Raw genomic sequence first — 15611 nt, forward strand, 5'->3', positions numbered from 1 at the left:
ATATACTGCTTATCGAACATTTTTTTCCCATGGAATCTAATGCTATTATTTTGTTACATGCTGTTGAGTCAGCATGGACTCTTAGTGATCACACAGACAAAACTTCTCCAGAATTATCTGTCCCCACGTTGGTCCTTCAGGTCTCCCAATCATGTACCCATCACCACTGTAATCAAGTCCATCCATCTTGTTCTGGTATTAGATTTAGGTTAACGCAATGTCATATCTCAACAAAGTGAAGAAATTTTATCTGGTTATGAGTGAGCCTTCTTTCTGGAAGACTTTCCAATATTCATATGACTTTGTGGGTCAGGGCTAGATTGTAGCGCCTTTCATCAAATCTCCAATTACTTAGTGTTGCTCTGTACATGGAAAAAAAGACAGCTCCTTTCTCCATATATTAAGAGAGACAGAAGAAAAAAATCCTGAGAGGTGAAAGTCTGGGGATGGAGTGGGAACACCTCCTGAAACTCAGCATACCTAGCCTCTGAAGACTGAGATGATAAGTCCCATAGCGTGCATTTAGCAATGATGCGAATAGGGAGATGTTGGATGTATATATGTTTCCAACTGAATGGCAAAGTCTAGCTAATCTTGTCTGATCTTGAAAAGTTAATCAGGGTCAGACCAGGTTAGAACATGGATGGGAGTCCACCAGAAAACCTCAGGTTGTATGCGAGGCCGAGAAGTTTAAAAAAATCCAGAAAAAGGCAACAGCAAAGCACAGTTGCTCAGAAAATTACATGAACTTGCCCATGAAATCATGAGGAATCAAACTCAGTTTGGATAATATATATTGTCTTCTCCATTTATAGTATTGTGTTACATTACGTTGTAATGTTAATGTACCACAGTAATCAGAATTGACTCCCAGCAGTTTACACTACAGTTAAAATAAAAATACTGTTAAAAATACAAGAATGAAGAACAATAATCAATAAATGTACAGTATGTTTATGATTATATGGTTTGGTCACAAATGACAAACATTCCCATTTATTGAGCCATTGCTTATCTGCATATTTTCAGCATCTCATATCTTAGCTACTTAGGGAAATATGTTTAGGAACAAAGCAAAGTAGCAGTAGGTAAAGACTCATTTAAAGCAGAAATCTGAAAAATAAAACCTTACAGAAGGTATTGGATTAATTAGTAATAACTAGCTAGTATTTAGGAAACATCAGTGACAATGTTACTTTAAAAACAGACATACTAAGGAATCCTCTGACCTGAAAAAAGTAAACTGATGTCCATAGATCCAGGGGTGGAGGGTTAGGCTGGGATATTCACCAAATGGAGGGATGATGACTGTAAGTATCAGAGCCAGCAACACAAAGCTAGCAGGTAGAACAATCTGGCGGCAACATGGAACATATCAGATACCTGCTTTCACACAATATCCTATTAGTGTATAGTCCTATTCAGATATAAGACACAAGAAGATCCAGAGTGGATACTTGTGCTGGAAATCTATCTAATCCTGATTGTAATTCACCTATTTGGTTGCATAGTAAATCTCAGTTTCTTTTTTTTAATTCTCCCATAGTTGTGGAAGAACACATAAATGACAAGATCTTATTAATGGCGCCTCAATTGCATATGATAAGACTAAAGAAGCTTAGGAAGCTGCATTGGTTCATCTAGGTAGTTTAGTATTGTTTGGCAGTGACTTTCTAACCTTTCTTTCTTGGACCTGGCACCACTGCATGGAGAGTATACGCATTACCAAACTATAGCCTCTCCATGGACATGAACACCTAGCCAAAAGAGTGTTCTGAGTTACACATGTGTTGTATAATTCTCACTCAAAAACATTTTTATTTATTTATTGTTACATTTATGTCTAGCTTTTCTGGGAGTTCAAAGCAGGGTATATGGGAATTTCCCTCACTTTATTTTCACAACAATAACATTGCAAAATAGGTTAGTCTAAGAGAGAATGTGATGGATCCAAAAGCACCCTGTGAGCTCCATGTTTGGGTAGGGAGTTGAACCTGGATCTTTTTGATCCCAGCCCAACATCTTAATCACTAAATACTTAAATACTGAACAGGGATAGTTGATTCTATAATGTAGACTCTGGACTTTCACACTAGGACTACACTTCTTTATTATCATTAACCTAGATATATGTCATTTGAAAAAAAAAAGATAAATATGTACCTGAGCCAGGAAATCTTTAATACTACGGGTGGTATGATGGAAACGTTTGATGAGAAGAGCTTTAATTTGCTGAAGTATAAGCTGGCTACCTTTATTCTGCCTAGATCCTTTGCCAACACTCTTATGTCCTTCCATAAACAGAGGTATCTGAGAAGCACAACTGATTGGTGAAGCTCTTTGGTGGGCTCCCTCTTTTTTCCCAGTGGAAGCAATCTCCTGTGTAGCTCCTGGATTTTACAAATCAGAATGACTATGCCAATTTTGTTTAGGGCACATTGAAAAATATTTTCAGTCCTACAAATCACAGATCCATTTACTTCTTCAAGACTGAACTTGTAGAAATTACAACAGGACATTTCTAAGGACTTAATATAAGTTAGTGAACTGCCTTTATAATCTATTGGCAGGATGATAGCTTAACTGTGGGGTTCCAGCATGACCAGACCCAATATTTACATAGGCTTTTTAATCCTTTCTACCTTGGAGATTGGCTAGGTACTTCCAGACACATATACTCTTTTCTTGATATGAGAATGTTTCCATCTCCGAACCTACAGCAAGAGCAGTTGATAGTATGAAGTGGAGACAAGAAACACATGATTTGGGTGACCACTATTGGATGTTATAGGTGGTAAGAAGTATAATGAAATTAGCAGCTTTCACTTTTAAATTTGTAGTTTATTAAAATATGGAAGACTTTTCATACAACCTTTGGCCTCCAGACACTTGATCATGGAGTGCATACCTGGATTCTGTATTCCAAGATCAGCCTCAGCTGTAACCTTCAAGAAAACCTGAAAGACAGGTGCATGAGAAGATGCTATGTGGAGGCAAAGCAAGCATCTGCATCTTTATGCATATCCCCCCACCCCAACTCAGTGCAACACAAGTGAAGAATCTTGCTTTTCTGGTTTTATATTTTAATTATTGTTTAAAAAATCCCTAAAAGTGTACAAAAAAATCCTTAAAAAACCAGGGTGATAGAAAGAATTATATGAATTATAGTATAAAGAATTATACTAATTATAATATAAAGAATTATACTAACTATCCCATCTCTATCCCCTTAACCTGGTATCTCTAGTTTGGTGTCTTCAGATGTGTTAAATTACAACTCCTATCTTTCTCAGCCATCACAGTTCTAATTTTTGTAGTAACAGTTATTACTACTGTAACAGTTATTACTACAATGCAGAAAAAAATGACTACTCTATAGAAATGATTTCTAGCTCTCCAAAAATACAAACACTGGTTTAATATCAGCAGAAGATTATTACACAATTTAATTTAAGGCATTCATCCAAAATATGAAAGAAAGTACTGGACAAAGGTAAACTGTTTGAATATCTGAAGATTAACAACCTCTTCAAGTGGTGTGTCTGAGATCCCAAAACTGCTGAGTCCCACGTCAGCCAGGGTTTCCTCTAATTCTCTGAAAAGACTGGCATAAGCTCGTTGTTTAAAATTCTTATTTGGCAGAAGGTAGACAAGTTCCTGACCAATACTTTCAATTAACTGTGCTTCTGGAACATGATGATGGATAAGTTCATTCAGTTCATTCACATCACCTAGTTGAGGAATTAAAGTAAGTGCATTATAAATGAACTGTATATTATTAGATCTATAAAAAAAGGTGAGAGACCTTGGTGCTCTCTGAACTTGGTTGTTTGCTTGCATTACCCAACTAGGTAACATCATCAGTGTGAGTGAGAGTGGGGTTTGCTCCCTGCTTATATACAGTAGCTTGACCTGCCAGTTTTAGTGGGGGTGTAGTTTTCTCCTTAGTAGTTCCTTGATTAAGGTATCTGCTTGATTGCAAAACCCCCACTATTGGGAGGTGAGAGAGTATAGCTACTCTCATTTTATAGATTATGACCCTTGTGGTTCAGTCAAATACATTCCAAGAATCACACTATCAAGTAAGTAGACTCAAAGATTACAGTTTACACTCTCTGCAAGTACCATATTAAAATAAAGACATAAAGCAGCAGCACCTGGGGATTTTCCACTGAAATTGCAACTCCTTGGTAGATGTATTTAACTGAAGGTTTACAAAAACTTTGTATTCACAACTATTTGAAAAAAAAAAATTAAAAAGCAAATTGAAGAAAAAGGCAGAGGATAAATCATCATCATCATCTAATAATAACTGAAGCAGAAGATAAATTTATTGATTCCAGTTGTATACATTCTAATAATTATAGAAGCAAATGGTTATTGATCAAGAGTCATTTGCTCAAAAGTTGGAATTGTGGCAATGTTGGGATTACAAAAAATAATCCAAAATCACATAATATATCCCGTAGAAGCACAAGAGTCCTGCTGAACACAAATAGCCTTTTATGCCAGAGGCCTCCAAGGAGAGCATTATCATAGCCACTCCCTGATGTTGTTTTCCAAGCACCTTGTTCTCTGAAACTATTTATTTATTATGCTTAATAACTACTGATAGACCCATTGTTTGTGAAAGTGAATAAGCCAGTTACATCTCATAACATTGTGCAATGAACATGTGAAACAAACCCTGTTCTCACCATCTAGTTCCTGTTCAACAGTATCCCCTTTGTCCACAGGTACACAGCTGGAGCAGGAACAGGAACACTTGGATCCTAGGCTACAGGAGGTCTGAAAGAAGACAAGTAATATTATCAGACTTTTCAGTATGTTCATATTACACGATAAATATAGTTACACAGTATGAGCATTTCCAGATAAGGGAAGAACAGCCTTCTCCTCAATCTTGGTGGAAATTTATCCACTTGTTCTAAGAAGTAATTGGTTTCTATGGAGTTGCAGCATATTGGCAATGGGGTATTTTATTTAAAATTCCAAAGTGGAATATACAACCTTCATAAAGGAACCAACTATCTTTAAAAACAATAACTACACAAATTAAAGTAGTTCTGTTCAAATAGGAATCGAAAACTTATACACTAGGTAATTTAAAAGGTAGTCTAACCCTTGATTGTTATCTGACAAATTCTGGGTGAACAGACATGTCTTCAATTATTACCTAAAAGAAGAAAGTGGGGAGGGGGCTGCTCCCTTTGGGACAGTTCCATTATTTGTGTGCTGTCACTGACAAGGCCCTACTTCTGCCTATCACACTTTCAGCCATTTCACCAATATAGGAGCATGAACAGGTCCTCCTCAGCTGGTTTTAGAGTTCAGATTAGGTGCTATTAGGTGAGCTGGTGTATAAGTACTTAGGACTAAGCCTTTTATGTTTTATAGTCTAATGTCAATAGCTCAAATTGGGTTTAGTAGCTGAGAGGCAAACAGTGCAGGCTTTGTACTGGTGGCTTCTCCCCTGAGATCAGCTCTAATAAAATAGAAAGGAAGCTGTTTTGCATCCCCTTGCCCAAAGCCTAGAAATATAGAACACAAACATTGCCCAGCCCTGAAACATAAGGCATAGATGTATAATCATGCAGCCTTCCATATGGTGAAGTTTTTTAAAATTACAAATTCTCTTATTAAACCAATAAATCTCTAGATTAAAAGTTTATTAGGGGAAAGGGAAAACAAGGAAAAGCAAGAGAAGGCTACTGCCACACACTGAGAATTCCAAAACAATCAATACAATCAGGCTAACTAAACTAGATATTTATTATGTCCTTGAATAAGATACTGATGTCAGCACATATTCACTGCACAGAGAGTGATGGCAAAGAATCATCTGGGCTTCCTGCCTGGATGTTCACAGGAGGTTCTCCTCCCTCCCTCCCACTTCCTCTTCCTCCTCTTCTTTTTCTCAGTTTATAGAATGTGGAGGATAAGTGAAAGCAATCCTTTTGGGGGAGACAGACTACTGTTTTGCTCAGTCACATAAAATACTCTGCCCTGACATCATGAGCCTACCTAGCAAATCAGAATTTGCTAGTGTCAACAACCATCTTCCTAGTGACTCCTGGTAGAATGATAAAGGTCCAATCTAGTTTTCAACTGTTATGCCACTCTATCAGTGGGATTACAGGGAAGCAACTTTTTTGGAAAACAAAAGCTGCATTCTGTTAATACAACTTCCCTGATGCTTTAGGGGGCACTATTGCGCCATATCAAAAACTAGGTGCTTACAATAAGGCAATCAAAATGAAATTGAATGTGAAATTATAGAAGTGCCTGGGAGGAATGTATTTGGTGTTGAAATGATGTTAATATGGGTGCCAGGCATGCCTTCCTGGGAGGAGCCTTCTGCAAATGGAATCCCACAACTCAGAAAGCCTTCTTCCTCATAGCCATCCATCTCATTTCAGTGAGTGGGAACACTTGAACCTCAAACTGGGCCTGGAAACATACTTGCATCATATGATCAGCCAATCCCAGTTAGTAAATCTGCAGCAAAAATTTGGAGTGATTCAAGTTTTTGAACCATCTTCAAAGGTAGACCCAGGCACAAGGTACTGCAGTAATCAAAAAACATTTACGTAGCTTTTAATTATGCTGCAGTTATACAGGCAGTTAATTCTTCATCCTTTCGACCTATCAGTTCTATTGTCCATCCTCCTCTACTTCTGTGTGACTTATCTACTTGTTTTATTTCTCTACCTTTCTTCTTCAACTTCAGTGTATTCCTTTCTCAGCTCCTCAACTTCAATTTATCTCTTCAACTACCACTCCCACCCAAACATTATCAATTGAGATTCCCCTATCAATATTCTATGGCTCTTCCATTCTCTTGCTTCACATTCATTTTTGCCATAGAAGTAGCACAGAACAGCATACCTGATATTTAAAGGCCATGCAGGTAAGCTCTCAGTAATGCCACTTGATTCCTCCCCCTTGAATAGAATGTATGTAATTATGGTGTCAACTCACAATATCTGTACTCACATCTGGGAGCAAATGCTGTTTGCAGATTATTCATGCAAAATGGTGCTAACCACTTACTGCATCCTTTTGATCATTTTGGACACTTTTCATCTTGCGGACCAAGGTGAGATAAAAGCCTGATCCAAATGAGTTCTTTAAGAAAACAGGTGATCCTGAGCAGTGCAGCTTTCCTTGGGAAATGATAGCAATGCGATCCCCAAGGATGTCTGCCTCATCCATGTGGTGGGTAGACAGAATGATGGTTCTGCCTGAGAGGAAGCAACAGATCTGTCAAACATTCATTCAGGCATTTAAAAATTGTACCTGGAGGTTGGTGCGGGGGATTGTACACACAGGACCCCATTATTCCTGACCATTTCATGCTAACAGGGAAGATCTAAAGAATTACTACAACCATAGCATTCCAACTGTATGCAGTTCTGTAACTGGGTTTAAACAAATACGGTTAGTTTTTCTTTATTCTTTACTTCAAACACTGATAATCTGTCACAGAGGATGGGGCAGAGAGAATGATGGACAATGTCCCCATCTCCCCACCAGACTTACAGTTTTCAAATATCTACATCAGAAGTGGGCAATCTTTTTGTGCTGGGCACCATGGGAATGTTGAGAGCATATTGTTGGCAATATTGCAAAATAGCTGCCACAGTAGCCATCTATTACCACAAGACAAAGAGGTGACATTGCTATCCGCTATCCCTTTTAGCTCTCTTTGCTTCATGGGTGTATGGACACACTTCCATGCAAAGCACCCACTATTTTTATTTCCTAAAAATGCTCAAGAGCTCCATGTGGTGGCCTAGAAATAAAAATATGAAAGGCTTTGCAGCATATGAATATGCCTTTTTAATTAAAATTATAAAGGATATCATTTTATATTTTCCTGGCAGGAAAAATGTATATGGGCATAAAGGTGCTCACATGCCAAAGGTTGCTATCCCAGGCCTAAATACCCCATAATATTTTGATTGTACACAGATCAGTAGAAATAACGTTATTTTGTACTGAAACTCAGAAGACAGTTTACTGGAATATTTTGAAATGGATGGATCTGGAAAGGATTCCAGCTTGCAGATGCCAATGAGTGCTTAAAATATTTATCATTTATAGACAAAAAAGGGTAGACCTATTACAATCACACAAAGACCTAAACAGCCACTGCAGATCCTGACAAAAATCATATGACTGATTTCTAATAGTCTTCCAAGTTGCAGCTATTTCTTTGAATAAGCAAAGCAAGGTCTCCAACTGTTGTCTGAACTTCATATTTTACTAGTTCCTAACTTTATTTGTTCAGACTTTAAAAAAACCTCTGATTTAATTTTTATTAAATGCAAAAAGAGAGAGAGAGAGAGAGAATGAAAAAGCCCGCATCCCTTATAATTTTTTTTTAAGTCAATCATACATATATACTAATTTCATGTTATACAATTAAATTATTAACTAATAAGTTAATTCACTTAAAGATATAGAAATCAATCTTACAAACATTGTCTACCAGCATTTTTTCACCTTGGTTCTTGAAACATATTACCTCACAAAACCCTTACTCAAAAGGTGCCCTTAACATGTGAGGGAAATGCATGTAGTATATTATTATATAAAAATATGACTAGTACAATTAATTAAGGAGTAAATGCCCAATTCAAGAAAAGGAACAAATGCTATAAAAACACAAAAATTCACAGACGTAATAACTTCATTAGATCAACTGAAACTTTATAATAGTTACAAGCTATTAATTGACATAATGAAACTAATATCTTTGTGACTTTTTTGTGCCCAAAACGTCTATTACTTTGTATAATAATCCAGCATCACTTTTATTAAATAAAGTATGATTATCCATTAATTTTATTCATCCAAATAATAGTTTCTCCCACGGTTGAGTAGCTAGGTAATAATGAGGAAAGGGTTGAGTGCACCTGTCAAAACACTGCCTATATATAATTAGTTATGTCTTAACAGCCTTAGGTTTTAGACTACAAAGGCTTGTCAACTAATAAAGCAAGACGAAGTATGTAAAGTTGTATGTCAGGGACAGGTGTTATTTCCCACCATCCCCCTTTGGTGGAAAATATGTGTCATTTTGTAATCTTAATCACAATAAACAAGCCAATGACTCCCAGAGAGTACTCAGTGTATTTGGAAAGATGTAGAGGCATTTACACACCACCATAAGGTCCATGAACTTTATGATTGCTGCTTTTTCATTTTAATTGGAAACATATCTTCAGAAGGAAAATATAATTATTCGTAGATAGACAATAAGATATCAATCTGGACTGAAATCTTTTTGTGCAGCTGCTGCAGAACACACAATATACGCTCAACACAGAGTACACGTACACACCCAAACAGTTATCAAGTAACTCATGCTTTATGTACATGCTACATAAAGATGCTTTAAACCCAGAGTTGCTTTTTTGAAATCAAATTACCTGGGCGGTACTTCAGAAGGAGATCCCAAATAGAGCGCCTGGAATATGGATCAACTCCAGAAGTAGGTTCATCTAGAACTACTACTTTTGCTTTACCCACAAAGGCAATGGCAACAGATAATTTCCGCTGCATGCCCCCTAAATAAGGAAAAACAGGGAAAAAATCTTAAAACATAATAGCTATACATTTTTACCCAAGAAAGTGCTTGTTTACTAGAGGAAAATTTGCTTTTTAGGTAGCATACAACGAGGCTTACATCAAATATTTAAACAAACTTTACAAAGTCTAGTATATTCTCAAAGGTAGTCACTTTAGCTCTTGATAACATGGGCTAATCTGCATAAAAGTTTATACCAGAGGAAGTAAGCTAGACTTCAAGATACCATTTGACTCCTGTTTAGGTTTTACCATCAGACAAACAAAGCACCAGTCTGGAATTCTTATTTAACATGTATATTAAACATTTGTCTTATAAAGTACTCAGAATGTCTAACAAAATTAAAGATAGAAATACAGCCTTAATACAGAACAAAAAGAGATTATTCCAAATATTCCAATCTCTGTGGAGTGACTTAAATTGGCCACCCATGGAAACATAAGGACAATAATCTCTACCACAAATAAGTATATTTTTTAAAAATCTATGTAGGAAACCCCCAATTCTATAAAGCAAATTAAACCAGTTAATTGGATTGTATTAAAAAAAAGTTCTACTCACAAGGACAAGGGATGCAACTTCAATTAACATTGTTTGAAGTTGCATCCTTATGTTCTTTGGGATGACATCCTGACTTTCAATCAGGATAATCAGTTTAAATTGAATCTCTAATTCCACTTTGAGGGGCGGCGGTGGCAGCGGCAGCAGCAGCAGCAGCAGCAGCAGCAGCAGCAGCAGTTTAATATTTAGGAGCTAAAAAGGTACAGAGGATTTTGGGGCAAACTTCTACACCTGACAAGTTTTGTGCCTCTTCATTCCTTTTATGTGGCAGGCCTACGTCTTCTAGGATTGTTTCCATTTCCAGTTTTGCCTCTGCTCTGCTTCTTCCTTTCAGTTGAGCATAGAACTGGATGTGTTCTGCAACAGTAAGACTAAAGAAAAAAAATGGTAATTTTAGTTGGCCGACGGAAACAAAGAATGTTGCATTCATTGCTTTTCCTATTTCTTCAAAAATACAAGTACAATCTTGATTCTTCAAGGGCAAAAGAAATAGGTACACACTATTGGAAGCAAGGGGGATGCGGTGGCGTAGCGGCTTAATGACGCTGAAAGTTGCTGGCCAGAAATGGCTGACGCTTCGGCGGTTCGAGTCCAGCCTTCGCGCTAAACAGGGTGAGCTCCTGTTTCCTCCCCAGTTCCTGTCAACCCAACAGGTCGAAAACTCACGTGAGTAGATAAATGGGTACTCTCACTCCGGTGGGAGGAAAAATGCTGGCGGCGCTTGCACGGGAGTCGGGACCAGTTGCCGGTAAGCGCGAAACCACGCTTGCTCGAAAAGGGCACGAAGCAACGGAAACCCCGCCTCCTGCGCTCGCCAGCTGGGCTCTGCTCTAGGAAGGAGGCTCTGGCAAACCACTTCCGAAACAATTGCCTTGAAAACTGCAAGGACTCGTCCAAGCAGTCACTGCAGGGTCAGTAATGACTGAGCGCAGACAAAAAAAAAAAAATTGGAAGCAATCTCTCCAACTGCCTTAATTTTTAAAAAATGTATATAGCTTCATTAACTATGAGAAAGGAGAAAAAATAATTAATCAGAAATAGTATCTGAGAGAATTGATAGAAATAGTATCTGGAGGGCCCTTTCACAGGCCTAAAAGCTATTTACTGCTACTGTACTTTGCTCTCCTAATCTAGAAGCTCAGCATCCATCTTGATAAATTAGAACTGGAGACTAGAATTAGATGATAATGAGTGCCAATACTGAAGTAACATTTTGCCAACACCAGCTTTTATTTAGTACAAGTAGTAACTTTGATAAAATAACTAGAAATCAAGCAAGCAATAAAGAATGGAGATACATCCTTTCTTCAAAAATAATATGCAGGGCATCTGTCAGAGGGGATGGGGGATCAAAGTCTGCAACAGAGTGGCATGGTGCCATGATCCAAAACCCAGTTCTTTTGTAAGTGCATTGATGTCACACAAATGTACAAAAAGGGCAGCACTTGTGTTATTACCTGCAAATTTTGACCTGTTCCTTATATCATGGCACCTTATAGCATTTTACTGACCAAAGGATAACCAAGGCTTCTTAGAGAACTTTGAAATACACTTACTGATTGAACAAGATGTTGTTCTGGGGGCACATGCCTAAACTCTGCTGAATGGAATCAATGTGTGTTTGGTTGTTCATTCCATCGATCAGTATTGTTCCAGATGTAGGTGGGAACAGACCTGTAATGATAGACCTAGCCAAAAAAAAAAAGACCAAAAACCCATGAATCTTGTACTTTAATTAAGAATGTTTATGATTCATAATTAGTAATCATGATAATATAGTAATTGCAAATAAGAGTTAAATTATAGCTATTATTACCATTAATTTCAGATTAATTGGAGACCACAGATTCACTAGCTGGTGCCTGAGGTCTCTAGAGACATTCAAGTCAACACAATGCAAAACTGAATGTATTAGTATGTTTTTAGTTTGTGTAATTGCCTTGCTAATTTGTACATTTTATTCAATGTACTGTATCTAATAAAACTTGACACTGCAATTTCTACAGTTTCCAATCAACATGTTGACTGGAAATTTTGGAACTGTAGTCTGAACATATTTGGGGACACAAAATTGAGAAAAATATTAAATGGGCTTCTTCTCCATGTAACCCATCCACATTTCCCAATTCTTTCTTAATTGAGGAAGTTTGTTAAGGAAAGATGTAATTGCTACATCCTTTGACTGGATTGTTTGATCTATGTTAAACTCTTCAGTTACTCTTACAAGTCAAAAGCAAAAAATAAAGGGGGCAAAATTAGAGAATACACTAAAAGGAAAGGAACTACTTAAGTTTTGTTACTGATTCTGCTAGCTATATTATTAATTGAAAGATAAATATATATTGAAATAGAGATGTAAGATATAGATTTCCACCTACAAATTTAAAGAAATTAAACATAACTCCTATTTTCAGATTTCATTGTACAAAAGTCTTATTTACCACCAATATAATTATTAGCTGGTGAATTCCCAGCTTGTTTACCTCTCCCACCTGTGCCAGGAAAGCAAGCACCAGTTGCTTGTTATTTGTCACAAAGTCCAGGAGTGTCAGCCCTTCAGGGAAGTCCAGACAAAAAGTACAAGCCATGAGTACTAACACTACCTTTATTGTAAGGTTACAGTAACAGTATCTTTAAAGTCTGAAAGCACTTCTCCCCTCTTTTACTTTTAATTTCCAGAAAACTAGGGAGAGTCCCTCCTGAGACGCTTCCCATGCCCCTTTTGCTTCTGTGGGCTGAGATATCTTTCGCATGATGGTTGTCTAGTCTGAGGCTCTTCCTCCTGTCTCCCAAGGTCATTCCCTCATGCCATTACAAGGGGAAAGGGTCCTTCAGAAAAGGTCAGGTAACTCAGCGGCCCAGGACCAAATGGCTGTAGAGGGAGCAACCAATGAAAGGAGGAAGAGAGTTCTCTCATCCCAGTGCACAATAGTCAATTAAATTCATTTGCCTCCAATGAAATGAAGTACAGCTGACAGACGCCATAGCACCCCTTCTGCCAGCAGAAGTAGGAAAACACTACTTCTGATAAAGAGTGATAAAAGATGGACAGAAGTTGTTTCTCTGGTAGGTTGGGAGAATGAGTTCCTCACATAAACTCAGGGTAACATGGTACCTCCTCCTGCCCTTCCTTGCTGTCCTGACCACTATATATGGCCAATCCTTTCTGCAAAAAGCAAACACGCATATTTCTAAATCACCCGCTCATTTAAGAAAGCCATGTCTGGGCTGTAATATCCAGAGGAGCACCAAATGATGGCAAAGAGATGTTCTCCTCTTTACTCCCATTTGCAATCCTCTGGATTTCTGGTATCCAGATATAGCATGCCTACTCACTGAAGCAGAAAGGATGGCAGCAGTTTGTCCCTCTGTTCTTCCTCATTGCATATACACTTTGCCTATGTTTGGTAGATAAAAAGCCATTCTTTGCTTTTCCTTTCTTTTCCCCTTGCTTATTCCCATCTGGTTTTCTTCCTGCTCCCCTTTCAAGCCTTTCCAAGTGCAACTATACCATTTGATGGTATTATTATTATTCTGTAAGAGTATGCATGTCTCTGTGTGAGAGTAGCTTGTGAGTATAGGCCTTGTCTGGACTTGGAAGTTATGCAAGGTTAGGCCAGGTTACTATCTGGAAACAGAGCTGTAGGGTAGATTGGTAAGTTTAAAAAAAAATCCCAGAAGAAGTCAGTGATCAAACACTTCTGTATTGTTGCCAAAAAATATGTTCATACAGTCACCATGGATCAAGTTTAACAACAGGGAGAATTTAAGTTTACATCCAGTATGTATGCCAATTGGAAATCAATTCATCTGACAAATGGAGAACCATATTTTATAGACAATGAATTTTAAGTAGTTGTGGGGGGGTCTTAACTCTGACCTCTTTGTAAGTATAGATTCTGGCCACATACACTTATTAAGGTAGAGAGAATCATGTGAAATTATTTCAGCTGGAGATGGCAAACCTAGGATAGTAAGGAAGGAATACTGGACAGTTGGATAGTAATTTTATGTGTATACTTTTTTTGTATATTTTTTTCTATTGGAAAGGAATTATCTTAAATTTAAGGCCATCTTCCTATTGGCTGAAGATGCTATCTGTGTAGGAAGTTCAAGATGGGATCTGCAAAAAATGTTAATATGAAAGGGTTTCTAATGGTACTTCTGGTTTGTTTGTTTTTAATAAAATATATATTCTCTACCCACCCTGTATTTTAAAAAATATTTTCCCTATGTTGAACTTGGAAAGTAGTCTGGCCTGGGCTTTAAAAAGAGGGAGTGGGCTGGCATTAATTGGGAGAATTGGCAAGCAGTACAGAACTGGTTAAACATCTCATTTTTACTGATCTACTTATTTAAGTGCTTCCCAACCTTAAATTCTCCATGTGACCAGGACCACTTGGTTACGTATATGTTTAGTCTGGCTTCAAAAACAAAGCCCCCAAAGCACAAATCTTGTTTCAGAATCCCAGAAGAATAATTAAAGCTACTTTGTCATCCTCAAATATTTGAAGGGCTGTCATACCAATGATGGAGAAGATTTATTTAATGTTGCATAAATGAGTTTGACCTGAGGCAACAGGCTCAAATGACAAGACGGGGTTTTGATAGAACGTTGGGAAGAAATGAGCAATTTCAGAATAGTACAGCTACCTTGAAAGATAGTAGACTCTTAAGCAAAGACTAGATGCTACCTATCAGGGATGCTGCACCAGCAGATTTCCTATACTGTAATGGCAAGGGCAGAGGTGGGACTAGATGACCTACTTTCATCTCTATGTTCCTATGAAAACTGACAGATGTAGCTGTACTGCAATGTCCATAGTTCTTTGAAATGTTGACTTGGCCACAGTATACCAAAATTCCTCAGGAAGAAACCTAGCGGCATTGGGAAATTAAAGCCAAAAAAATGTTTGTCCAGACTCCTGAGAAACAATGCACCTGGAACTCTCATAGGCCCAAAGGGCATATCAACATTGTGATTTCATTGCTTTTTCAGCTTTTCCAGACAAAATACTCTCCATCTCTTTGAACACAAGACCTGACCCCAGGAAAATGTGGCTCTTCCAGAGAGACATCTGCTTTTGTTTCTTCTATTTCATATTTATTAGGCATTTCCTTCTCCCAGGACCTTGCCTATTTTGGAGTAATCTTTCTTTTTTTTTTTTCTTCCTTAAAATGAGTATTATCATAGCTGAAGTAGATAAACTGACTTCATAATTCACAGTGGCTGAGACAGGAGAGCAGGATCAACCTACTCCTAGAAACAGAAGTACTATCTGCATTGGAAACGTTTGCTCCTGGGTCTAAATTCCAGATAGCTCCAGGGAATAACTTTATGCCTATGTAAATTTATAATATATTTGGAAATTTAAATCAGTCCATTATCAAACAAGGAAGCTAGGCTGCAATATCAAGTAGACTCCAGGCCTCCCTGACCACTCTGGTCAGGACG

General features: G+C 37.7%; 1 protein-coding gene across 2 annotated transcripts in view; it reads right to left on the reverse strand.

Annotated features, from left to right (window-relative positions):
* The window catches only part of ABCA4 (ATP binding cassette subfamily A member 4), a 109936-nt gene that overhangs the window by 28138 nt on the left and 66187 nt on the right, over positions 1–15611 (reverse strand). For both annotated transcript variants that reach the window (XM_088153232.1, XM_025163121.2), the window contains 9 exons: positions 11713–11844; positions 10388–10527; positions 9438–9575; positions 7054–7244; positions 4698–4788; positions 3526–3731; positions 2909–2957; positions 2164–2390; positions 1230–1354 (listed from right to left, as the gene is read on the reverse strand). In XM_088153232.1, coding sequence (XP_088009358.1) covers positions 1230–1354; positions 2164–2390; positions 2909–2957; positions 3526–3731; positions 4698–4788; positions 7054–7244; positions 9438–9575; positions 10388–10527; positions 11713–11844 — 1299 coding nt within the window. The remainder of the gene's footprint in view (positions 1–1229; positions 1355–2163; positions 2391–2908; positions 2958–3525; positions 3732–4697; positions 4789–7053; positions 7245–9437; positions 9576–10387; positions 10528–11712; positions 11845–15611) is intronic.

This window comes from Python bivittatus, unplaced genomic scaffold, assembly GCF_059951505.1.
Source record: "Python bivittatus isolate LINGU-HERP-01145 unplaced genomic scaffold, Pbiv_v1 ctg000700_np1212, whole genome shotgun sequence".
NCBI lineage: Eukaryota > Metazoa > Chordata > Lepidosauria > Squamata > Pythonidae > Python > Python bivittatus.